The sequence below is a fragment of the Phalangium opilio genome, unplaced genomic scaffold (genome assembly GCF_054372755.1).
Source record: "Phalangium opilio isolate 3A_F unplaced genomic scaffold, DU_Popi_V2 ptg000082l_1, whole genome shotgun sequence".
NCBI classification, from domain to species: domain Eukaryota; kingdom Metazoa; phylum Arthropoda; class Arachnida; order Opiliones; family Phalangiidae; genus Phalangium; species Phalangium opilio.
Window position 1 is genome coordinate 13,512,949 of NW_028324189.1, and position 27,867 is coordinate 13,540,815.

General features: G+C 38.5%; 1 protein-coding gene across 1 annotated transcript; it reads left to right on the forward strand.

Moving 5' to 3' along the window:
• The first annotated feature begins 1,041 nt into the window (after positions 1–1,041).
• LOC149651862 (N-acetylglucosamine transporter UNC93A-like) lies at positions 1,042–27,867 on the forward strand. Its single transcript, XM_089848972.1, has 7 exons — positions 1,042–1,338; positions 6,627–6,863; positions 12,545–12,837; positions 14,230–14,411; positions 19,593–19,960; positions 21,869–22,139; positions 26,087–27,867. Exons 2-7 carry the CDS (start codon positions 6,705–6,707, stop codon positions 26,290–26,292), a joined length of 1,479 nt encoding a protein of 492 aa, XP_089705098.1. The 5' UTR covers positions 1,042–1,338; positions 6,627–6,704; the 3' UTR covers positions 26,293–27,867.

A 27,867-nucleotide genomic window follows, 5' to 3' on the forward strand; every position in this document is an offset into this window, starting at 1 on the left:
CTCGCGCCCGTGGGTCAGTACCCCCTCGGCCCCCTTTAAGCCGGGCCTGGCCATTTTTTTTGTATGAGAACTAGCTTCTATTTTTAAGACAAAGGTGGCGTCCTTTACGATTCTCTACTGTACGACCCTACTTAAGGAGAACTACGGTACAGACTGAAACGTTATAGGTATGGGGTTTCCACTCCATCTCCCTCTCCTTCAAGTTCAAACTCTCTGCAGTCACTTGACTCACCAACGCTTTCGCAAACTTCGGAATAGCAGGGCTGATACTAAGTCACTTTTTTCAAATTCGGTTACTAAAAGTCACTTTTCAAAAAATTAGTTACTATTTGTCACTTTTTTTGGATTTGTGAGTCTTTCGGTGTTATTTATCTTCTCGACCACAACGTTAAACGTAATATATTTGTCTTATGATGGTTTAAACGCAAAAATAGCGAGATCACAGTTGATCGAACCCCAAAATCGTGGATCTCGCTTCTCTTGCTTAGCAAATGTTTAACTTATTATTTAAAATTAATCCAATTCAAATGAATGTTTTGTTTTTGACTTAAAACGACACCAATTACTTCGCATTCTGAGCTGTGCTCCAAAATGGTATAATTGAATTTCGCCGAAGACCTTTTATGAGGTGACTTTTCCTTTGACTGGAAATATCTAAGACCATAGATTGGGCTTAATTACGACACCGGCCTATAAAATATCTTTTAAAAAGGTCATCTCTGAAAACATTTCATTTCAAGTGGCCCTTTTTTTAAAGCTTAATTTAGTCACTTTTTGCTTACTATTTCTAAATTAATTAGTCATTTATTCAACTAAAATTGAGCGTGTGAGTGAGTATCAGCCCTGGAATAGCGAAAACCCCAAAGCCTACGGTCTTATACTTCAGGGGATAAAAGTCGTTCACTTCTGTCTAGAGCTATGCCGCTTTTTCCGAGAACTGAAGCTTGATCTACGCAGTTTGTAGCTCCTCAGCTTGCTAATCTATTAATCTTCATTTACTATACTTATACCCTTATCAACGCGAACCTGTTTCGAATCACAGGCCAATCATATATGAATTTGACGCTTCGTTGTTAAAGAAAGGATAAAATTTATCCTTCGAGCCGGAACGAAGTTGAATTTTTATAACATTAGAACAATTCGTTCTGTATTACAAAATACATCGAATTGTAGCGTACGCGTTTCGCGAATTTGGCGTTTTTAAAATTATTTAGGGAAATCGTTAAAAACAATAGTTTTAATTTGCAAAGGAAAGTGCTCCCGAGAATTTGTTTCGCATTTCTGTGTTATTTCCTGAAACTAACGTTACTGTGTCGAGAAGGAAGCAATTTTTAACAGGTAATTATTTATTTCAAAAGTATTATATTTATAATTTCGTAATAGAGGGTGACTTCTCCTTGCACTTCGGTGTAATTTGTAAAAAATTACCGGCGGTAGTAGATATAATTAATTAGTAGTGGTAATATTGATACAGTCAAATTTGCGACCGGAGACTCCGAGATGATCTAGGCCCGTGCTTGTCGATTTTTATGTGGGGAAATATCCAGTTTCAAAGAGGAAATATTTTCACCCAATATGTGTACTACATGGTTCTTTTTTACAGTTGCAAAGGGGGTCTTCCATAAATTGTCGTTGATATTTTAGGGGCCAATTATAAAAACTTTATGAAAGAGAAGGGTTTCACCCTTAAATTAACGTTACTAATTGTTTAAGAGGTATTTATTTTTTATTGAATCTTTTCGTTAGATTGTGTGGACAACAAAATGAATTATGAGATTTTAACATTGTTGTTTTTTTAGTAAAACAAGTCTTCTTGAAGTTGCTAATTCACATTTTTATTATACCATAAGAGGAATTTTTTTACTCCTTCGTAACCTTTAATTTTTTTAACCTTAGATTTTTTATCCTTTACTTCTTTGGCATGATTGCTTAATAAAGGTCATCGGAAATTTTCTAAAACATTTGTTTATTATCCGCTACGGGTAGCAGTCGACGGAGTCACGAGGATGAACTTGTTTTTATTTTACGATACTAAAAGCACCCCCAAGCGAGAAAACACGGCCAACTAAATTAGTTATAAAATTTCTCGCTTCGCGATAGGCACAGGCCTAGATATCTTGGAGGCTCCGGACTCATCTTTAATTTCCAAGTGAATTTTTTTAGCATTTCAAAGAACTTTGAAGTTCAATATCTACTGCACAGGGTGTTTCTGATAAGTCTGCCATAGATTAAGGGGGATGTTCCTTGAGCGATTTTGAGTCGAAAATGTTCTATGGCAATTTCACCGTCCAGACCACTATTTTTGAGTTCTGACTTGAGTGTTTTAGGGATGACCTCTTAATTAAATTAGAAATGATTGTCTAAATCAATTTATTAATTAAATTTAAGGGGTCACCCGTAAAATACTCCGATCTTAACTCGAAAACAGTGACCCGGACGGCAAAATATCACAGAACATTTTCGACTGAAAATGGCCCAAAGACATTTTGCCTTTTGGGCCACCGTTTAGAGTTATAATTTGAGTATTTTACGGATGCTCCCGTAAATTTAATTAAAAAACTGAAAGACAATGATTTCTGATTTAATTAAGGGGTCATCACTAAAACACTCAAATCATAACTGGAAAACAGTGGCCCGGACGGCAAATTGTCATAGAACATTTTCGACTCAAAATCGCCCAAAGAACATCCCCCTTAATTTATGGCAGACTTATCACAAACATCCTGTATATATGTCTTTCATATATGGGGCCAAAATGTTTTAATGTCTCCTAGTGAGAATAATTAAATGTAGTCCAATTATGACGTAATATTACGTGGCATACACGTTTTTCTGGAATATATTATGCCTGGGATAGATTTAATTTTAGAAGTAGGACTGGAGAACAGAGTAATCAGGGCGCGCGTTAAAGTCCCGGACCCTCTTCACCGGGATGTGGGGGGGGGGGGTATGAAAGAAGAGGTGGGACATAGCGACAGAGGTAAAAAGGAATGACGTATTTTTCGCCGTCCCCGTCGGCAACGTCATCAAAACGTAGTTTAAGTGAGCCAATAAGATAATTTAAACTATTCGTTACGTCTTGGAGGGACGGGCTATTTACTGGCTATGAATCGGACTGAAGTAAATACTAACCGTTCTCCATTCCTACTTTTCAAGTTAAATCTATCCCTGATGCCAATTCTTATTTCGATTTTTTACGCGATATTTAAAAATTTATTTCAAATCTCACGTGATAGAGTTTGGGAAACACTAGAGTCAATTTAATTCTGTTCTGTCACATATCGCAATACAAATTTTAAATGTAGTTCGTAAAACAATTGGTTAACAATACATTTATTTATTTATTTGATACAACATCCGCAAAGACAACTTGGTGTCTTAGGAGCAGACGGCGGTAATAGCGAGGGGGCCGTGACAAGAAAGTATATAATGACTAGGAGGACTAAAATATCAATGAGAATACTTGAGTAAAAAAATAATTGAAAAAAAAAAATCACTAAATACGGGGATGCATCAGGGTTTAAATTAGGTCGTTAAAATGTTCAGAGAGTTTAAAATGTTCAGAGAGTTTAATTCGAAACAGAGATTTGTTGGTAATGGCAATAATGCTAGGGGGCAAGGAGTTCCAATCGTTAATTACAGTATTAGAAACATGGGTCTGTCGAAAGGTGGTTAGGGCTCGTGGTTTGACCAATTTTTGAGAGTGACCACGGGTATTCGCGCTCGTATTTCTGGTGAAAAAGAGGGAGAAGTCAATCTCAAGGTGACCATTGATAAGGTTATGGACAAGGCATAAGTTGTTAATTTTATGTCGGATGTGGACCGGGTCAATATTGAGTAAAGAGAGGCGGTGAGATGCTGGAGAAGAACTGTGTTTGTTGGGAAGCTTAGTGTAAGCGTTTTGTGCCCTTTGTAAGGCATTAAGATCCAATTTAAGATGGGGAGACCATATTGGGGAGCAAAAATCGAATATGGGGAGGACCAGAGAATTGTATAATGTTTTGATAAGGGGTAATGACCGGAAATTAAGGTTGCGGCGGATCATACCCGTGATGCTACGCACGCGCTTGGCGACTTTTGAACACTGGGTCGACATTTTGAGAAGGGGGTCTATTAGGATGCCTAGATCACGTTCGCAAAGAGACTTAGTTAAGGGAGCCGAATTAATGGAGTAATCGAAAGAGGGGTTCCTGCGGCCAAGGTGGAGTGTCTTACACTTGCCAATATTAAAACTGAGCCCATGATTTCTTACATTAAAGGTATTACCAGGGATAGATTTAATTTTAAAAGTAGGAATGGTGAAAAGTTAGTATTTACTTCAGTCCGCCCAGTACAGAGCCCCTCCCTCCAACACGTAACGAAAAGTTTAAATTACCTTATTGGCTCACTTAAACTACGTTTTGATGACGGCGAAAAATATGTAATTCCTTTTTACCTCTGTCGCTATGACTCGCCTCTTCTTTCATATAGGACTGTTCACGAGCCGAGCTGAGCGAGCTTTTTAAAAGCTCGGCTCGGCTCGAGTCAAAAAAACGGCGGCTCGGCTCGACTCGAGCCGAGCTGGGTCTTGGCTCGGCTCGGCTCGAAAATGATCGAGCCGAGCCGAGCTGGCTCGATTAACATATACATGTTTAAAAAAAAAATTGCTACTACCAACGTCAAACTTGAGAATGACTATAAATGCCATCCCATGTTTAGGAATGTAGTGGTTCAGTAAAACACGCTCTTTAAAATATGCTCAAGGCTAGAGACGAGAGATTTTTCCCACGCTTTATTTCATGTAAAAATAGAACGGAACGCTATTGGTGGAGAGAATAAAGACTAAAAGGAAAGCACTATATCAGTGACTAATTTCGCGAGCCGGCTCGTGAGTCGGCTCGACTCGATGCCTGTCGGCTCGGCTCGGCTCGACCATAAAAAAGCTCGCTCGTTAATTAATCGAGCCGCAAAAGTGGCGGCTCGGCTCGGCTCGAACTCGGCTCGCTCGTCACGAGCCCGAGCTGGCTCGAGCTCGAGAACAGTCCTACTTTCATACCCCCCTTCCCAGGGAATGGGGTCCGAGACTTTGACGCGCGCCCATATTACTCTGTTCTCCATTCCTACTTCTAATATTAAATCTATCCCTGGTATTACTGAGTGATATTAGCGCCTGTCAATCCTTTAACATTATATGTGTATAACACATTTGAGATGACAGAAGTATTTATCTGGTCCCCGGCTACACCCACTGTAATAGAAACTGAGATTTGGTTTGCCTCGGGTGTGTGTATTTTTCTGGAGATTAGAAAAAAAGGAGAATTTTTTAATTTCGTTTGTAAAATCAGCATTAAAAATAAATCTATCGTAAAATAGCATCGCAAATAATATAATCATTAAACCTCACATTTTGGCTATTGTCGGTCCAATGTGCCAGCAGCATAAGTTTAAAGGCCGACTTCCAACGAAAAGGGTTCTTACGAACTGAAAACCGAGCATCGAGACTAACAATGGAGCGACCGTGCCGATTTTTGAATCCCCGCTGGGGCAAAAGTTGGAACGGTTCTAGCGAACTGAAGATGGACAATAGAAATCCTTTTAAATTTATTTCCTCTCGAATTTTTGCTTTCCCCTGAAGGAAATTCTCTATTGTGTATCTTCAGTTCGCTAGAACCGCATTACACGGTTTTCAGTTAGCTAGAACCCTTCCATCTTTTGCCCCAGCGGGAGTTCGAAAATCGGCACGGTCGCTCTATTGTTAGTCTCGATGCTCGGTTTTCAGTTCGTAAGAACCCTTTTCGTTGGAAGTCGGCCTTTAAGGTTTTTAAAATGTAATCAACAAGAAAATAAAAATGTTTTTTATTGCAAACTGTGCGGAAATGGGCTTTGAAAAATTGTGCGGAAACGAGCTATAGGTTTTTAAGGTATGAAAAATAAAACTGTGCGGAAACGGGCGACCACCTTCGAAATACCTTTTCTGACCACCGGTTCTTATATTTGGCGAGGTGGATATTTACTATTTATATTCAACCCTAGATTTAATGAAAAGCTCTGTGAGGTTCAACACTTACCTTTTAATATTACTTAAAGTGTTAGAGACATAATTTTCGTCATCCACAAACTTAAAATGCGAAAAAATCCTTGAAAAATCTAGTTTATTATGATATGTTTACTTCTTTATTTGGTTTCGTAGCAATTTATAAAACTGCAATCAAAGTATTGTGTTTGGAAAAGGCCTAGTTAAAATTTTGTTTCGTTTGATGATGTAGTAAGGAGAAATTTCTCTCTAGATGTCGCTCACGTGACGCCTGTTAGTTTCTCCGCTTCGCGTTAAGCCTATTTTATTCAGATTCGCGAGGCATTATATAGTAGATTCGAAAGTCCCTTGGCTTTTCCGCGAGATGCCGTGAGTGACGTATCAAGGAGAAAAACCCGCCAAAAATCTTCTCCGCAATTTTGCTTTTGCCCCCCAAATTTCAAGTTTTCGAGTGTTTTTTCTGTGTTTTCCCTCATATTTAAATATTGATCAAGCATGTTTTTGGAATCAGAAGAGTTTAAACTCTCAAAAAAGTAAGGTTTTCTTTAGATTTGAGATAATTTTTAAACCACGTCGCTATTCCTTTAATCGTAATATTTCTCCTAAATTACAGGGAAGCTGATACATTAAACTGCGAAAGGTTGAGTCGAGAACGCCTAGCTGTTGTACTGAAATACTCAAAGACGAAATCATGTCTTCGACTGACCATTTGGAAATGAATGGAAACTCCAAGAATGGATTCACCAGTCAGGAATCAATTTCGCCCGTTGAGAGCATGTCCAAAAAGGCCATAATCAAAAACCTCTTAATAATATGCGTGGCTTTTCTCTTCATGTTCTGCGCCTTTCAGGTAACATCATTTTATGTATTACCATAAGTTTATCATGCCTCTAAGTAGTGATATGGCTGCTACTCCTATGCCAATAGTGTTTGCCTGGCTCTCTTTAATGAAACCCTATACTCTCTCCGTATCATTTATCACCTCAACTTCAATACAAAATTGTATTGCCTAGCCTAGCGTTTCTTTTATCCCTTTTAGAAATGTTTCAGGACTGAAACCGCCTCTATCTCACGAGAGAGAGGGATTTGGGGTTTCTTAAGTAAAATTTGCTCCCCCCCCCAATGCCTGCCTATACGAAACGTAAAAATCTCCTTTATTGCATTGGATGATTTATTTTTCCTGTGACCCACTAAGTAATCGTCTCGACCGTTTTGTGGCTGCACCGCGACAGGAATTTCAAAATTTTCTCTCTTCGTATTTTAGCGCTATTCGAGTACTGACGTCACAGTAGCCTGCGGAAGATGCCCAGTTGTAACCCATATTTGTGTACTTAGAGGCATGATAAACTTATGGTATTACCAGAAGGGCATAATAGAAGAAGGATGACACTCTGTATTCTCTTATTGCTTTAGTTATGTAACGTCATAATTCCCAGGCTCACCCTTTTTGTTTTCACTCACGCCCATAAAAATTCAGATGCGCATCGCACCTTAAAGGCCGACTTCCAGTGAAGAGGGTTCTAGCGAACTGAAAACCGAGCATCTAGACTAACAATGGATCGACCGTGCCGATTTTCGAATCCCCGCTGGGGTAAAAGTTGGAAGTGTTCCAGCTAACTGAAAGCCGTACAATGCGGTTCTAGCGAACTGAAGGTGAACAAATGAAATCCTATTAAAATTTATTTCCCCTCGAATTTTTGCTTTCCTCTGAAGGGTATTCTCTATTGTGTATCTTCAGTTCGCTCGAACCGCACTGCACGGCATTCAGTTAGCTGGAACCCTACCGACTTTTGTCCCAGCGGGGATTCGAAAATTGGCACGGTCGCTCCATTGTTAGTCTCGATGCTCGGTTTTCAGTTCGCTTGAACCCTTTTCGCGGGAAGTCGGCCTTTAATTGAATTTTATAATTGTTTGGTAATATAGTGTTACTGATATCAATGATGTCGTTTGATCAAAACGGATTTATGTAAGAAGAACGTTGAGCCGTTGCCTACGTTGATTAACGTAGGCAACGGTTCAACGTAGCTAATTCCCTACCCATCCTAGACTACTTTGCATGTTTTGATAGGAGTGGCTTATAATTTCAAAACTCTCGCTTGGCGCAATTTCGGAAAATATATTTAACCACGAAAATAGAGATAAGAATGACATTTTCGTGTTGTGTTTCGTAGATTAATCTGCACGATGTAATTCTAACTTAAGAGTTACTTTATTCGTTAAGTTACGAGTCGTTGTTACATGGTTAAAAGCGTACTCATGAGTCCCGGTAATCATAGTCGGGTTTCATTATATGCAGTTCTAGTTAGGGCAGAGTTCACCTGTTATTCTACATAGTTCAAATCAGTTTAGTTCCAAATATACAACAATTTTCGACCACTAGAATTCGCTATATACAAAATTTGTGAGAGAACGAAAGTGTATAGGAGCTGTGCTTAGTGACTCGTGACTCGTGAGCTACAAGAAAGAGAAGAATGGGATGGATATAGAACCGGTCCGAGAATTCTAGAAGCGCGCTTTGGCAATTTTTTGGTTTTTAGCCACATCGTAGTATACGATGAGGCTCTTAGTTTGTAGTAGTAGTTGTAGTGGCCGGGGTTGTCGCTTTCGTTATCGTTAGGTTTTAGCTTAAAAGGAACTCGATAGTACTTCACCCCACCAATAGGGGTAACTGAACTCAGTTAGAAATTTTATTTTAATTCAAATTTTTTCACTTCGCACTCGGGAATTGAACCCGGGTCGCTGGCCCATAGAGACTGGATAAAGCGTTCGAGTTTTCATCCTTTAGTTTATCTCTAAAGTGTCGGGGACGGGGGGGAGGGTTCTTCTCTATCTGTGGGGTCGGATACTTTTGAATTTTTATCTGTGGGGTCGGACACTTTTTTTTATTTTTTAGGGTCTTTGAATTTTTTTCTTTTTATTTATGTGCTGATTAAATAGATAACGATGTGGCTACTATTAAGGCCCTTGGGCCATCTTGTTTCTTAGCTACAAGGTATCGATGAGACTAATAGTTTTACCCGAAGAGTAGTGGTGGTAGTAGTAGTAGTAGTATTAGTAATTAAATTAGTAACGGGCGTTGGCGATATGTGATTCACTTTGCCAAGCTGCCATTGAAAAATTATTCCCCCTGACCGGTATATTAGGGGATATTTCACTAGAAGTATATTTATTGTAGTAGGGATAGCGAGAGTACGTAAACGATGTGGCTAATTATGGGCTAGACCATCTTGTTTTCTCAATTGCATTTGTTAGTAATATCAGAAGTATATAATCCTTCTCTTCAAGAGAAGTGTACCACAAAGAGGGGTAAATGTAACGTCGGAACATTTGGAGCAAGGGAAGGTTCATTAAAATTGGCTTGGTTGAGTTAGTCAAGCTTTGTGAATAACAAATAATGATAATTTTTTATTTCAATTAAAACTTGTAAAACAATCATTATTAGTTTGACCTGCCCTGTTGTCGACGTATTCGTAGTGTCAGAGTAACCGCCTTAGACAGTATTAAAATTTTCGTTCGACATTGAAGGGAGAGTGGATTGTGGTGAGGTGATATTTTTCCCTCGCTCATTTTATAATGAAGGGAATTAGAATAGTAATTAGATTTAAGCATTTATTGTACTAGTAAGTTTAAGCATTGCATTTATTGTACTAGTAAGTTTAAGCATTGCATTTATTGTACTAGTAAGTTTAAGCATTGCATTTATTGTACTAGTAAGTTTAAGCATTGCATTTATTGTACTAGTAAGTTTAAGCATTGCATTTATTGTACTAGTAAGTTTAAGCATTGCATTTATTGTACTAGTAAGTTTAAGCATTGCATTTATTGTACTAGTAAGTTTAAGCATTGCATTTATTGTACTAGTGAGTTTAAGCTTTGCATTTATTGTACTAGTGAGTTTAAGCATTGCATTTATTGTACTAGTGAGTTTAAGCTTTGCATTTATTGTACTAGTGAGTATAAGCATTGCATTTATTGTACTAGTGAGTTTAAGCATTGCATTTATTGTACTAGTGAGTTTAAGCATTGCATTTACTGTACTAGTGAGTTTAAGCATTGCATTTATTGTACTAGTGAGTTTAAGCATTGCATTTACTGTACTAGTGAGTTTAAGCATTGCATTTATTGTACTAGTGAGTTTAATCATTGCATTTACTGTACTAGTGAGTTTAAGCATTGCATTTACTGTACTAGTGAGTTTAAGCATTGCATTTACTGTACTAGTGAGTTTAAGCATTGCATTTATTGTACTAGTGAGTTTAAGCATTGCATTTACTGTACTAGTGAGTTTAAGCATTGCATTTACTGTACTAGTGAGTTTAAGCATTGCATTTACTGTACTAGTGAGTTTAAGCATTGCATTTACTGTACTAGTGAGTTTAAGCATTGCATTTACTGTACTAGTGAGTTTAAGCATTGCATTTACTGTACTAGTGAGTTTAAGCATTGCATTTACTGTACTAGTGAGTTTAAGCATTGCATTTACTGTACTAGTGAGTTTAAGCATTGCGTTTATTGTACTAGTGAGTTTAAGCATTGCGTTTATTGTACTAGTGAGTTTAAGCATTGCGTTTATTGTACTAGTGAGTTTAAGCTTTGCGTTTATTGTACTAGTGAGTTTAAGCTTTGCGTTTATTGTACTAGTGAGTTTAAGCTTTGCGTTTATTGTACTAGTGAGTTTAAGCTTTGCGTTTATTGTACTAGTGAGTTTAAGCATTGCGTTTATTGTACTAGTGAGTTTAAGCTTTGCGTTTATTGTACTAGTGAGTTTAAGCATTGCGTTTATTGTACTAGTGAGTTTAAGCATTGCGTTTATTGTACTAGTGAGTTTAAGCATTGCGTTTATTGTACTAGTGAGTTTAAGCATTGCGTTTATTGTACTAGTGAGTTTAAGCATTGCGTTTATTGTACTAGTGAGTTTAAGCATTGCGTTTATTGTACTAGTGAGTTTAAGCATTGCGTTTATTGTACTAGTGAGTTTAAGCATTGCGTTTATTGTACTAGTGAGTTTAAGCATTGCGTTTATTGTACTAGTGAGTTTAAGCATTGCGTTTATTGTACTAGTGAGTTTAAGCATTGCGTTTATTGTACTAGTGAGTTTAAGCATTGCGTTTATTGTACTAGTGAGTTTAAGCATTGCGTTTATTGTACTAGTGAGTTTAAGCATTGCGTTTATTGTACTAGTGAGTTTAAGCATTGCGTTTATTGTACTAGTGAGTTTAAGCATTGCGTTTATTGTACTAGTGAGTTTAAGCATTGCGTTTATTGTACTAGTGAGTTTAAGCATTGCGTTTATTGTACTAGTGAGTTTAAGCATTGCGTTTATTGTACTAGTGAGTTTAAGCATTGCGTTTATTGTACTAGTGAGTTTAAGCATTGCGTTTATTGTACTTGTGAGTTTAAGCATTGCGTTTATTGTACTTGTGAGTTTAAGCATTGCGTTTATTGTACTTGTGAGTTTAAGCATTGCGTTTATTGTACTTGTGAGTTTAAGCATTGCGTTTATTGTACTTGTGAGTTTAAGCATTGCGTTTATTGTACTTGTGAGTTTAAGCATTGCGTTTATTGTACTTGTGAGTTTAAGCATTGCGTTTATTGTACTTGTGAGTTTAAGCATTGCGTTTATTGTACTTGTGAGTTTAAGCATTGCGTTTATTGTACTTGTGAGTTTAAGCATTGCGTTTATTGTACTTGTGAGTTTAAGCATTGCGTTTATTGTACTTGTGAGTTTAAGCATTGCGTTTATTGTACTTGTGAGTTTAAGCATTGCGTTTATTGTACTTGTGAGTTTAAGCATTGCGTTTATTGTACTTGTGAGTTTAAGCATTGCGTTTATTGTACTTGTGAGTTTAAGCATTGCGTTTATTGTACTTGTGAGTTTAAGCATTGCGTTTATTGTACTTGTGAGTTTAAGCATTGCGTTTATTGTACTTGTGAGTTTAAGCATTGCGTTTATTGTACTTGTGAGTTTAAGCATTGCGTTTATTGTACTTGTGAGTTTAAGCATTGCGTTTATTGTACTAGTAAGACCAAGCATTGCGTTTATTGTACTAGTAAGACCAAGCATTGCGTTTATTGTACTAGTAAGACCAAGCATTGCGTTTATTGTACTAGTAAGACCAAGCATTGCGTTTATTGTACTAGTAAGACCAAGCATTGCGTTTATTGTACTTGTGAGTTTAAGCATTGCGTTTATTGTACTAGTGAGTTTAAGCATTGCGTTTATTGTACTAGTGAGTTTAAGCATTGCGTTTATTGTACTAGTAAGACCAAGCATTGCGTTTATTGTACTAGTAAGACCAAGCATTGCGTTTATTGTACTAGTAAGACCAAGCATTGCGTTTATTGTACTAGTAAGACCAAGCATTGCGTTTATTGTACTAGTAAGACCAAGCATTGCGTTTATTGTACTAGTAAGACTAAGCATCGTGAATTGTGTTCGATTTGAGTATGAGGAGCTAATATTACGAAATAACAGTATTTTCATTGGGAAAAAAACCGTCAAACCGTGTAACGTTAACAGGTGATTTTCAGGCGCTCGGTAACCTGCAAAGTACGTTGAACACGGACGCTGGAATTGGAGTGACGTCGCAGTCGGTGTTGTACGCGACATTGATTCTATCTTCGTTCTTTCTGCCTACTATCGTGATTGACACATTGGGCATCAAGAAGGCTCTGGCCTTCTGCCTGGCTCTCTACATTCCGTACATTGCCGCCAATATGTATCCACGATGGGGCACAATGATTCCCGCTGCCATCATCCTGGGATTAGGTGCCGCACCAATGTGGTCCGCCAAGTGTACCTACCTTAACGAAATTGGATTCAGGTAAATTACCAACTTTTTTTATAAGCATGTACAAAATTCCTACACTGGCTTTGCTCATGCTGTTGTTTTTGAACCCACAAAGTGTCTGCTTTTTTATTATATACATAGTTTTCAGGCTAGGGAGGTTCATACAATGCACTTTTTGTCCACAAGTAGCCTGGCCTCCTTGTGTAAATGATATGTATCCTCCTAGGCTGAAAACTATCTATATCTATATAAATCAACTAGCTGTTACCCGCGGCGTCGCTCGCGTGTAATAGGAACTTCTATCAAAAGGATATAAAGAATGGGTATATTATACTGATGACTAATATTTTTGTAACACGTCCCTAGGAGCGAAGGCACTCGGCGTTGCCCGTCAGCCCGTCTGGACATTTTTATTACTTTTCATGCGGACATTGTTCTTTAAAGAAGGGTTTTTAAGTTTTTGGCCGCCATTTAAAAAGATGGTTACAAATCGAACCCAAAAGACAATTCAGCCCATCTATAGGTTAAAAGAAACCAGTGTACTAAATATTTTTGAAATCGGTGGAAACGCACGGACTTTATTGCATAGAGAAGATTTTTCACATTTCTGGGCGCCATTTTTTAAGATGGCGGCAGATTGGAAAAATCTTTCTTAGTACGCGCCTACTACTTATGAGTAACGTTCCTGCAAATTTTTAGCCTTCTGGGGCAAGCGGTTTGGGCTGGGCGTTGATTATCAGTCAGTCAGTCAGTCAGGACTTTGATTTATATAGATATAGAAGTCCTGACTGACTGACTGATAATCAACGCCCAGCCCAAACAGCGTGCTCTAGAAGGCTGAAAATCTACAGGAACGTTACTCATAAGTAGTAGACGCGTACTAAGGAAGATTTTTCCAATCCGCCGCCATCTTAAAAAAAGGCGCCCAGAAATGTAAAAAATCTTCTCTACACAGCAAAGTCCGCGCGTTTCAACCGATTTCTTAAATATTTAGTACACTGGTTTTCCTTAACTTATGGACGGCCTGAATAGTCTTTTAGGTTCTATTTCTTCCCATCTTTTTAAATGGCGGCCAGAAATGTAAAAAATATTCTCTATGCAACAAAGTCCGTGCGTTTCAATCTATTTCTTAAATATTTAGTACACTGGTTTCCTTCAACTTATAGAGTGCCTTCGCTCCTAGGGTGCTACCAAAAAATTAGTCATCAGTGAAATCTACCCATTCTTTAAATCATTTTGATGGAAGTTCTTATCACACGCGAGCGACGCCGAGGGTAACAGTTAGTGTATAATAAGGATACAAGTGATATCATAAGTGATAAATTAAGTTAATTATTCACTTATGGTGATATAGATAAGTGGTTCGACATGAAACTCTTGTCTTTTAAGTCATGGACTGGATGATAATTGAAAATATTATTTTAGATACGCTAGAATGAGCCGGAATTCGCAAAGCACAGCATCTGAAAACGAAACCCTTCTGAATGCGACCATCGCTAGGTTCTTCGGCATTTTCTTCGCTTTCTTTCAATCTAGTCAGATTTGGGGAAACCTTATATCCTTCCTCGTTCTTGATCAAACCGCTTCTCCAATAAACGTCACCAACGGTAAGCCTAATTAAATTACGCTGTTCACCTGTAAGTCTAGCATACCATGGACGAAGCAATACTGAAGGGCCGATGGCAGCCCATAGCGCCCCATACTATGCGACTAAACAACCAATGTTAAGTTTACTTCCCCCTTTTCAGCCCCAAAATGGAGGGGGGCTATGAAAATTCCTGAGTCAAACCCCGGAAAAAAGCTAGCGCCATCTAGGCAAAATAAACGCGTTAGCTACTTCCCTCTTTAGAACGTTGATTCCCCCATATGCCCCTCACTATCTGGTTTGCCACTATGTGCCGCTAGAAGGCGAATTAACAAGTATTTTCATGAATTCATTTACTAACATGAAGGTCTTTCCGGCTTACCATACATCGCCTCTTACTCGGCAGTAGGAGGAGCCTATTTAAAAAAAGATGTGGCGAACGGGAAGTTGCGATCAGCTGTTATATTTAAAGCAAACGACGCGTTTTAACAGTAGGCATAGGCTTAGCAACGAAACTCGCGTGTTATAGGCTTATCGTGGTTTTAGGTGTTATATTTTGGTATTTTGTTTATTAATTTTGATGTTATCAAAGATTTGTTGTTGTCAAGGCTTGCTCCAAAGTTTGGCCAAGGCTTACGTGTTCGGTTACAGTTCTTACATTCAAGTCGTCAAATACGGTACAAGCACTCGATATAATGCTTTTTACGAGTTCAAATTCAGGATTATACAGGGTGTTTCTGGAAAGTCTGGCACAAATTAACAGGCATGTTCCTTGGGTCAAAAGGAGTCCGAAAGGTCCTATGACGTTTTGGGGTTAAGCGCTCCGTTGCGATGTTATGGGCTCTCAAAAGTAGGCCGAAAAACAAGGAGATTTTGCAGAATTATAGCATTAGTATTGTGGTTTTGACGCAATTGTTTTCGATTATTGTACATAAGACAATGATCGAAATAAGTTCAAACCTAGTGGAAGACCGTGAACGTGTTAAACGGCCAAAAGCGTTAATCCCTTTGTTTTTATTAATGATTGTAATTAAAGGTAAGGAAAGTAGCTCAGATATCGGTTACTTGTTTGTTCAGATGTACTGGTAACTGACCAGTCTTTTATTCATTATTTCAATTAGACACATTACTTTTACAATAATTCGAATGAACCCCTTAACCTTTACAATAATTCAAATGAACCCCTTAACCTTTACAATAATTCGAATGAACTCCTTAACCTTTACAATAATTCGAATGAACCCCTTAACCTTTACAATAATTCGAATGAACCCCTTAACCTTTACAATAATTCGAATGAACCCCTTAACCTTTACAATAATTCGAATGAACCCCTTAACCTTTACAATAATTCGAATGAACCCCTTAACCTTTACAATAATTCGAATGAACCCCTTAACCTTTACAATAATTCGAATGAACCCCTTAACCTTTACAATAATTCGAATGAACCCCTTAACCTTTACAATAATTCGAATGAACCCCTTAACCTTTACAATAATTCGAATGAACCCCTTAACCTTTACAATAATTCGAATGAACCCCTTAACCTTTACAATAATTCGAATGAACCCCTTAACCTTTACAATAATTCGAATGAACCCCTTAACCTTTACAATAATTCGAATGAACCCCTTAACCTTTACAATAATTCGAATGAACCCCGTAACCTTTACAATAATTCGAATGAACCCCTTAACCTTTACAATAATTCGAATGAACCCCTTAACCTTTACAATAATTCGAATGAACCCCATTACATTTTTTTTATATGATAATCTAAGCTTTGCCTATGAAGGGATATCCACACTAAGCCTTTGGCTTGTTTACAGGTGGGTCCCTTTACAATGCATAGAGGGGTGGTGGCTAGTCCCTATGCCACAGCTAACCGACAGCGCCCTATACTAACTATTACCGTTAACCTCAGCAAGTTTTGATGGAAAGGAGAAACCGGGTTAGACCGCGGAGGAAAACTCCTTTAACAAGCGGGGAGAGAACTTGCAACCTCTACGCAGAAGGATTTGTTCCCAGATTTTCACCCGGTGCCACAGTCCGGGATCGAACCCGGGATCCTCTTGCTGCGAGGCGAAAGCGCTAACCGCTACGCCACCGCACGAGGTTCAGGTCCCGACGGTTGAAGTTTCCCGGTTTCTCTCAAGCGTCTGTCGACTACCGTAAATGTTTGTCGATTGGGAACTTGTCGTTGAGGAAAGTGCTCCTGGTACAAGCGCCGAGCTTCCACCGCATTTCCCCGAGCCAGTCCATAAATAAGATGCATATCTGAGTACTCTGCATTCCTGAAGTAGACCATGATTAGAGGACGTACCGTTACGACTGCGACAAATAATGTGGTTCATGCACGATGGCGCACCGCCCCATTTTAGTCTTCAAGTTAGAGCATATCTTGATGTCGCGTTTCCCCGGAGGTGGATAGGTCGAGGCGGAACTGTTGCGTGGCCAACAAAATCTCCCGATCTCAACCCATGCGATTTTTTTTTCTTTTGGGGCCATCTCAAGGACTTGATATACCGAAGTGAAGTTCGCGATGTCCAAGACTTACGACAAAGGATAATTGATGGATGTGATAGCATCCGTAACACGCCAGAAATCTTCGAACGTGTTCGTGAATCTTTCAAACGAGTGAAACGACGCGCGCAAGTTTGCTTAAACGTTGATGGGTCCCATTTTGAACAATTTTTGTAGAACAATGTAATTGGGTTTCATTCGAATTATTGTAAAAGTAATGGGGTTCATTAAAATTATTGTAAATGTGATGGGACTCATTCGAATTATTGTAAATGTAATGGGGTTCATTCGAATTATTGTAAATGTAATGGGGTACATTCGAATTAATGTAAATGAAAATGGTTCAATTCGAATTATTGTAAATGTAATGGATTCGATTCGATTTATTATAAAATTTAAGGGGTTCATTCGAATTATTGTAAAACTTAAGAGGTTCATTCGAATTATTGTAAAACTTAAGGGGTTCATTTAAATTATTGTAAAACTTAAGGGGTTCATTCGAATTATTGTAAAGGTTAAGGGGCTCATTTGAATTATTGTAAGAAAAATTTGTCTAATTGAAATAAAGAATAAAAACTGGTCAGTTACCAGTACATCTGAACAAACAAGTAACCGATATCTGAGCTACTTTCCTTACCTTTAATTTCAATCATTAATAAAAACAAAGGGATTAACGCTTTTGGCCGTTTAACACGTTCACGGTCTTCCACTAGGTTTGAACTTATTTCGATCATTGCCTTATGCTCAATAATCGTGAACAATTGGGTCAAAACCCCAATACTAGTGCTATAATTCTGCAAAATCTCGTTGTTTTTCGGCCTACTTTTGAGAGCCCATAACGTCGCAACGGAGCGCTTTACCCCAAAACGTCATAGGACCTTTCGGACTACTTTTGACCCAAGGAACATGCCTGTTTTGTGCCAGACTTTCCAGAAACACCCTGTATTTTGTTGCCATTTTAAAATACTATCATGTTATGAGTTAAATGTTAACAACTAAATTATATGAGTAAAACGAAAACCCGATACAGGTAGATTAACCAGTATCCCAAAGAACTGTCTGCTTAATAATAAACGGTAAGACACGCCCGAATGAAGAAGAATTTCCAGTATGGTTCCTATTGGATATAAAATTTACGTCACACGAGTGGCGCGAAAATTTGGCTCCTCCTATCGCTTTTTGAGAGTGGACTACAGGGGAATGCTTAACATGGACATTCATGTTAGTAAATGAATTCATGGTATTTTGCAACTTTCTCCCTCTGCCATCGATCCTTCAGTATTGCTTTGCCCATGAACATACAACATATGTATAATATGGAATCATGAAATTCACATATTACTGTAGTATAGTTCGACAAAGGCAAATGAAAATTATAGACAGCGAGGCCATTCCATTAGTGACATGGGTGAAGAGAACTTTAAAGGGCGTGGGGCTGCGTCAAGAAGCACCTTTAGAAGCAATGCGAGTTGGCTAGCCTCCTACGTGTAGTGAACTCTGGCTCCATCTGGCGTTTGCCTCTTGGCGAGTTGGAATAGACCTCTCAGCCCCTGCGGGACGCGCGTTGGTTTCTCTACAATTTGAAATTACAGAAATGGTCTATAAGGATAGCGTTAGTTAGTAAACGAACATGGCCCTCGTCCCGCAGTATACTATGGGAATGCTCCCAAATGATTACTAGTGCAAGGACGGAAACCTAATTACATTTACGTGGTTTACACAACAAAATCTTCCATGATCCAAAAATATTCTAACGCCCCGATTGACTCTTGAACCGAACTATTTTTGTCATGAAGAGGAAAATCATAACGTTGTAAAGTTGATTGATTAAAAGAAGCCAGCGAGTGAGCGAGACTTAGAGGACTAACATCTGGAAGGATGTATTAGAAAGGAGTGGGAATCAGTACGATGGGGTTTACAATTTCAAGTACTAGGGGCCGAGGGGAAAAATTCAAGATGCAGTAGTCAAATCTCTACTGCATAACTCGACCGTGAACCTTGTCGCCGCAGGGCGCTGGCATCATAGTATTTGTAGGGCTGGAAGCTGCTATTGTACTAGGCCCCGCACGCCTGTTAGGCACAATGGACTCAGACCTGATAAATTCTAGGAACTTAATTAGGATGATTAGAGCGGTGTAACAATAATGTACATAAATATTCTCATTTGAAATACACATTTTAAAGACAATTTAATATTTTCAACTCCTCTATGACCCACGCTGTGACTATTTTCGTGGTGAGACAGCCCTGGTCTTAGTATGAGTACACTGGCAGCATGATGCATCACACTAGGCAGCGCAACTCTTCTCGTACATGATAAGCGACCCAAAAGAAAACAGACCCATTTCTTAACATGCGTTAGCCTCTCCATTATAATACGTCCTCCCAGGTATAACATCACATGGATGGCTATCATCCATACCAGTTCCTTACTTTCTGCCAGCAAAGTTGATCCGTTATCATGCTTCCGCTACGGATGATGTCCAATGCGAGAATAAATGGCATAGAACCAATACTACGCTATAGATTTCACCCCAACAAAGCTCCTATGACTTGTTACACACCCCGGTTTTGTGCCCTATACCAAAAAGTTTCTTCTGGTTCTATATCACTTGCTATTTGTTTACGTTATTTCTTCGGCATCAGTAAACGTTAATGTTGAATTTTTTTATTGCAGGTAATTTGAATGAGTCGTCGTACAACATTTCAAGAGTTATAGTCGAATGCGGTATTGATTACGATTTCGTAAACGAAGTAAGCAGTGAACAACTGAAACCTCCGAGTGACGTCAAGAGATATACTCTGATGGGCGTATACTTGGGAATGGGTTTGGTGGCCGTTGCACTCTTGCTCATATTCCTAGATCCACTTGACCGGGATAACGGGTCCAAGGGTTCTTCTGCCAACAAGGAGACACTGACTCCTACCCAATTAGTCATGGCCACCTTCAAGCATTTAATCTCCAATAAAGCTCAAATGATACTTATTCCATTGACCATGTACAGTGGCCTAGAGCAGTCTTTCTTCACCTCCGAATTTACCAAAGTAGGTACATTGTTGATGATTTTTAAAAACCAATAAGTATTCTACAAAGCCCGGTTTTCACTGCCGAAAATTTCACGGAACAGTAAAAAAATCCGCCAAATTTGGGGAAAATTCCTTAGAAAAACGGCGGCGAAACCTTTTCACTAAAACTTGTAATATGAAAGAGTGCGAGCTCGTGGAGACCAAGGCTTACCAGTTATGTTGAAAATGCACCAATAGCAACCAAGAGAATTTATTGTCTTCGCAAAACCGTTAATTTTTATCATATAAGCCAAACTTCTTTAACAAATCGTTTTACTACACATTTTTATAAATTTAACTCGACAACACAAACGCCTTCAATTAAAAAAAAAATAAATGGCGTCGAAAAAAACCTCACGAGCTGACCACGTCACGCATTCGTCGATTCCTATTGGCCACCGCTTCCCTATCCGTAAAATTTTGCGGAAAAATAGAAAACCAATTCCGTGCTTGCCGCCCAGAAAACACGAAATTTTGCGGCAAGTTATCTCTGAAAAAAGGCACGGAACTCGGTTTTTCCTGCGTTTTGGGCCAGTGAAAACCAGGCTTTAGCAACTTTTTGGAGGAGGAGGGGGGGGGGAAGATAACCAACAGCGATCTGTAAAATTCTACTAGTCCCCTATTCAATGTTTCACCGTTTCCGAAACTGGCAACCGTATTTCCGGAAAGTCATTTTGAACTATAGAAGTTGGGCGTGGTTTTAGGGATCGGTTAACGTTTTAGCAAAAGTGTATAGATATAAATACAAAAAGTACACTTCATTAACAATTCCTTGCCTTTGGTTGTAGACGACATATAAACTAAGAAGCAAACTACACTCCTCTCAACCGCCTATAGGAACTAACCTAACACGGATTAGCTTATTACAGAAAGTAGTACATGATGCTGGCGATCCAAACGTTAATTTTTGGTACTAGAGCTAGCATCCGGTACTTTATGAGCCTATTCGCGGCTTGTTCCCCGTGCCACGGTCGGGAAGGTGGGTCGATAATATTCAGGGGTAAAGGAGGGCTTTCCATATTACACGGCGCCAGCAAGTTTCAACGAAGTGTACTTTTCGTTTCCCCTCTATATACTTTTGCGTTTAGGTTACTATATCCTTACCATTACTGCAATTTGTATAAAGTTAGTTGGGAAGTCAAAAATTGAATGGTGTAGTTGACTGCGTTCAACGAGATAAAGTGAAAAACTAGCAGAAGTAAGATGACACTAGAAGTAAAGAGCTCTAGCATTGGTAGTTGATCCTGGCATTATCTCTCCATTATCCACAGATTGGTGGCTAACCGATTATTTATATTTATAAACAAAGTTGTGGATTATAATACGATTTAACATGTAAGTTCTGTGGATAATTTTCGAGTATGGATAAAGATAAAATAACGTGGATAATGGATAGATAATGCCGAGCCCTACCTGGCACTAGTGAACAAATTTGAGGATTTTATGTCACTTCCACCGCGCCTACACTAGAGAGAAAAAAATTGGTCGAGTTCCAAAACATTTCCTACCCCCTTCCCCTCGAACTAAAGCCGCGGAACAAGGACGCGGGTGCTTGAATCTGGTTCGGCCATCTACCACCACGAGCGTCTCACGTTTTGGAGGGAAAATTCAGAAACCGCTACCAGAGGGCCAACCGTTGGTGTCTTATCAAGAATATTCACTTTCGCAAAGTGAAGAATTTGGTTACCTCGATACTTCTAGTCTCTTATCTTGCTTCTGCATCTAGTTACATATAACCAGTCTTTTCGGTCCGTGCGACTGAACGCATCTTTGTGACGTCTCCAAAATATAAAACCCATCATAAAAGCAGCTCGTTGGTGCCCGGAAGGTTTTAGGAATTATCAGTTGTCCTTCATACAAACAAATAAGACTTTCATTGTGTTTTAGGCGTACGTTGCCTGTTCATGGAGTCTATCCAAAATAGGACTAGTAGCGATGGCTTTCGGCGTGGTGAACGCGTTTGTGTCACCCTTCTCTGGTCATTTGATCAAACTATTGGGAAGAAAAGCTGTCTTCATACTAGCCGCTCTTGTCAATTTGGGTTGCTGTATCGTTATGCTTCTCTGGAAGCCCTCGTCTTACGATAGTCGTGTCTACCTTTTCATTTTGGCTGGACTGTGGGGCGTAGGGGACGCCGTCTGGCAAACCCAAATTAACGGTAAGTACTCCAGTGCTCTAGAAACTGAGCACAGACGGTGAATTTCTTCCACCTCAATGTCTCACTGTCCCTTATTTCTATTCAACTTTGGTACAACCTAAGCTTATAAGATATGTTCCATAAGTAAAACACATCCAATACTTCGAAATGCTAGCTAGAGGCTTACTGAGAACTATAGTTCGAGAACGACGCGAGAATTTACTACACTCGGATTTAATAATAATAATATTTTAATTAATAACATACGTTACAGGCATGGATTAACTAACGCTAGGGATTGTCCGTTCCCCCTAAAAGATAACGTATGCATGTTCCAAACGCCCCCTAGCAGCAGCTACTTTCCCTAACAGGAAGTTATAAGAAAATTGGACCAAATATCACGTGTCCTATAACGTCAAAATCAAAATCCCGCCTAAATTGGGCGCCGCCATCTTTAAAATCTGCAAAAACTATTCATTTTGACTAGAGATGGCGCTATATCTACATCCGTTTTGGTCCAACAAATCTGGGGGAATGAAGAGAGGAACCAAGAAATAATTCGGAACATGTAGCTGGCGATAGCAATACATGGGAAAGACAGTTAGTGACTTAGTGAACAATCCCTAGCGTTAATTAATCCATGTTACAGGCAACCACAGAAGGCCAAGGCCTCTAAAATTGTGGTCCATCTTCCTATTTAGTCTGTAATAAGCCTTTGACTGTGCCTCACCGGGAGTCGTTTTTACGAGAATCTATGAACTACGTCACTTCATGACAAGCTCCAGTTTGTAACCAGTGACAAACTTATGGAACATATCTTATGAACTTATGGTACAACGTTAAGCTTATACAAGTATTTGCAACGAACCTTACTACTGGATCTAATCCAAATTTGTCACTGTTGATGGATACGTTGACACGTGACATTCGGGTAAAGGGCAATTTCCCAATAAAAATTTATTAATATTCATGATAAATTCCGAGACACGTCAACCTCGTTATCAAAAGTGACAAATAATTTTTATTAAGGCCCGTTTTCATTCAAGCTTTTCAAGTTGCTTTTTTTAGAAACGTCACTTCAACCTAAGACCATTAACAACCCCTGGGACTCGCAACGCAATAAGATCCTATTCCGCCTCTAGGAGTTACGGCTGTTTTCGCGAAAAGGGGGTGCCACCAAGCGGAAACGGATAGAAACTTATAAGGTGTACAGAACTTCCGGTTCCGGATATTGCTTAAAAAAGAAATAAGATCGTCTTCTTCTAAATTCGGAGGTCGAGGCCCCAACGGTTTTATGTACAATTATGATAAAATAGCAAAATAATATATAGCTAAATTAGCTTCATATCTGGCATATGGTAGTTAAAAAAATGTACACGTTAACAAAATGTACACGTTAACATTTTCATTCTCATCTTGTTCGTCGTCACCCGCCATTTTTAAATAGCAAAGAGGAGCCTGTAAACCGGAAATTCAGTCCTCAATATACCGCAAGGGTCGCTAGGATCGCGTGTAACAGAAAATCACGAAAAGTAGAAAGCTTGGGTTGCGAGTCCCGGGGTTGTTAATGGTCTTAGCTTCAACACTAAATGGCGATTTGCCTAACAAAAACGCGATTCAAATGGTGAAGCAAAAGCGAAACTCTTCACCCGTTTTCAAATTCACTTCTCGCACCTCTCCACGCTCGTCAGTACCCGTGTTTATATCAGTTTTCCTCTGTTCAGTCTTTAAGCCAGTTAAAAAATTATAATAAATATCCTAAAAATACTGATAAATATCCTTAAAATACTGATAAATATCCTTAAAATACTGATAAATATCCTTAAAATACTCATAAATATCCTTAAAATACTCATAAATATCCTTAAAATACTCAAAAATATCATTAAAATACTCATAAAGATCCTTAAAATACTCATAAATATCCTTAAAATACTCAAAAATATCCTTAAAATACTCATAAATATCCTTAAAATACTCATAAATATCCTTAAAATATACTCATAAATATCCTTAAAATACTCATAAATATCCTTAAAATATTTATCACTCGATATTGTTTTTGAAAATTAGGCCTATTTTCACTTTTAAACACGCGGCACAAAAAAAATGAGCCATAAATACTGATGATCTATTGGTCGAGAGAAATAGCGCACCCACGTGACTACCAGGCCAAGCGCTTTTTCGAATCTACCCGAGGTAGATACGAACTTTTCGATTATTTCTCACGATACTGATTCAGAAGCGCCTCAAAAAGCGCGTTTGAAAATGGTTTCTGGTTTCGCTTCAAAAATGTTTTGAAAAGCTTGATTGAAAACGGGCCTTAATTACTCTTTAGAATATCAATACATCCAAAGCGGAACTATTTCAATAATTTTATCGAATATTATTTTGTCTAATCAGTATTTGATTAAGACATATCATAACTTCTATCCGACAAGGAAGTTTTGTGATTAAAGCCGACGACACACATTTTTAATTTGGGAAATTGTTAAAGGGCTCCTTCGGACCCTTAGACACATGGCCCCGCGGATTTCCATCCCCTCTTCATAGACGATCTTCCTCAGTACTCTCCCTCTCTCTGGCTAGGTAGGGGGGCTCGGAAATCCGCGGGGCCATGTGTCTAAGGGTCCGAAGGAGCCTTTTAAGGTAAAGTTCGCACTCATCCGTATCACTTCATGGAGAACACAGTGGGAAGAGATTTAGGAAAATAGTTAATAGGTGGCTTCGGCTTGTGTCTGGACGAGATACCATAAGTTAATTATGCCTCTAAGTACACAAATCGCTTCCACTTCTATGGCAATAGTGTTTGTCTGGCTCCCTTTAATGAAACCCTATACTCTCTCCGTATCATTTATCACCTCAACTTCAATACAAAATTGTACCGCCTAGCCTAGCGTTTCTTTTATCCCTTTTAGAATGTTTCAGGACTGAAACCGCCTCTATCTCACGAGAGAGAGAGGGATTTGGGGTTGCTCAAGTAAAATTCGTTCCCCCCCCCCAGTGCCTGCCTATACGAAACGTAAAAATCTCCTTTATTCCACTGGATGATTTTTTTCGTCTCGACCGCTTGGTGGCTGCACCGCGACAGAAATTTCAAAATTTTCTCTCTTCGGATCTTAGCGCTATACGAGTTCTGACGTCACAGAAGCCTGCAGAAGATGCCCAGTTTTAACCCGTATTTGTGTACTTAGAGGCATTATTAACTTATGGAGATACTTATATGTCTGAAGATAATCCAAAACGAAATATTCAGATAACAGGCCTCGAAACCCCCCCCCCCCAAAAAATTATAATTCATAATATGATTGGCAATTCCATTGAAAAACTGTGAATTCAAAAATATCAAGCTCTTAATTCTCCGATTTCTGCTTATTTGGCAATAGGCATTTGAAAATGCTTCAAGTGAAATTATTCCGAAATCCACTTTTTATGAAAGGCTAAAACGTTTCCCGTAGGCTGACGTCACAGATATATTTTTCACGCGAGATCTCTCTGCTATCAGATCCAGGGTTAAACTGGCGAGAAGCTCGAGACGCCTATAGGATTCCCGCGCTTTTTTTCCTCACGTCATAGTGATGTCATCAAACGTGCAAACAAGCTCGACAAGACAAAATTGTTGATATATCGAAACTGTGTTTTCGTGATTTTTCAATGGATTTTAAAAATAGAAAATTTGGTTCAATTATACTAAAAACTTGATATTTTGAAATTAGAGACTTGAAAGTGTAACACAATACCACTTTCGTGGTAAAATATGATATGAAATTGTAAATTCGCATACCCTTTAACAGAGTAATGATGAGGGAACTATTTGTCGCGTATGTGATTCGGTTTAGTAACCTTGCTCCAAATGTAAAATGATGTTGGGAAGAATGACGTTACATACACTTACCCCGCTTTGTGGTACACTTCTCTCGAAGAGAAGTATTATATTCTTCTGATAATATATATTTTTGTTATTCCAGCTCTATACGGAGTTCTATTCAAAGGTGATGACGAACCGGCGTACGCCAATTACCGAATGTGGGAATCCTTAGGTTTCGTGGTGGCATTCGGTTACGCCAAATACTTGAATCTAATACCAAAGATATCCATCTTGTTGTCATTCTTGCTAGTCGGTATATCTGGCTACCTTTTCACCGAAATCAAAATCGTTCCTTCTTCTTCTTAGAGCAAGTCTTTATTGAGATTGCTACCTTGGTAATTTTGAGGTTGCAATAGTTGATTTTATAAAACAAAACTAGTGGTCTTGGGCATCTTGTTGGAATGTTGCTTGGTCTCTAAGTCACGTGGCCTAGATGTATTGCAGGGCAGCATTTCCACCACCAAAGATATTTAGGGGCCAGTCGCTTTGATTAGTCTAAGCCTTGGCCATGGAATTTTTGAAAGCGAGAAAGAAAACCTTATAAATTAATTATAATACTAAATTTAACCTTTATCTTACTTAAATTTTAAAATAAATGCGAATAAAACTACCGAGCCAAGGCTTAAGGGTCTTCATTTAGCCCACTCGATCACGTTTGTAGCTCGAGCGAACAGCGTGATCAAGTGGGCCATGCTTTAAGGAAATGGTCGACCTTCATTCGCTCTAGCGAGATAACGTCGAGGGCAACATTTTCTCTATAAGCTCCTCCTCTTTATAAAATCAACTATTGACTTCAGTTCAGTTTTTTTTCAGAGTGCCAAACTAGAACAGGATGCCTAGCTACTCATATGCTATTTTAAATTTTAGATTTATATATTTTAACATAGTAACGGCAAACTGAACTGAATTGAAGTCAGTTCCATTGGTGATATTACAAGTTAAAAGTACAATTTCAAGATATCAACTTAATAAGTTACTGCTGATCGTTTAGATAATTCGTAAAATCAATTAAGTTCAATTTTTTCTGTTTCATATTTTGGATTTTGGCAATCGTGTTCGTGATATCGTAAATTGACGGCCAACTAACTAAGGAAAGAGTAGGACGTGTTGTTAACGGCATTCAGCGATGAAAAGTTATACCTTAAATTAACGGCCTAAATATAAAAACCAAACTATTAAAAAAAATCTCTTATCACAAAATAATAAGCATTTAATTAGTTTTAAAAACGAGGACTATTGCGCCGCTATTGCTTTAGTGGCGTCTGCTAAATCGAACCACTTACCCCTACGGGATTATTTGAATTCTCACAGGCTGAGAGAGGTAAGGGTAAGGTAGAGCATAGCCCACTCGATCACGCGCGTAAGCGGTAAAAGGCCGTTCTTTTGAGGTATAATGTTAAGTTACCTAAACTTTTCCTTAAATGACCAATCTCTTTGGTATATGCACTGAACGCCACTGAGTGACGCCAACAAAAACAGTAAACATATTTAAAAAAGAAGCTGAGAGGTGTCTAAACAATTTTACGAATCATTTATAGCTCGTACATTCCATTCACCCGAGTCCAATTTATTATTTTCAATATCTGCGCTTCAAGGGCGTTATTGAAAAACTTGCGTCTCGGTCGTGGCGGAGTTTAAAAAAATATTCTTTCTTGGAATCTATGCAAAGGCCTAGTCACAACTTTCATTAGGGTCCTAGTATTTTGCGAAAAAAAAGGAGCAGGTTTCTTGGAATTGTATTATTATTATCGTGTAACAATGTTTAATTATCTATTTTTATATATATAAATAAATTTAAAAGTTCAAGGATATATTTTTAAGAAAACATGTAACTGATAAAAATATGATATGAAAGATTACCATGATTGATTTTTATTATTT

Coding starts and splice junctions, on each gene's coding strand:
- LOC149651862 (XM_089848972.1), top strand. CDS start 6,705: ATGTCTTCGACTGACCATTTGGAAATGAATGGAAACTCCAAGAATGGA. Junction 6,864..12,544: donor TCATGTTCTGCGCCTTTCAG/GTAACATCATTT, acceptor GGTGATTTTCAG/GCGCTCGGTAACCTGCAAAG. Junction 12,838..14,229: donor CTTAACGAAATTGGATTCAG/GTAAATTACCAA, acceptor ATATTATTTTAG/ATACGCTAGAATGAGCCGGA.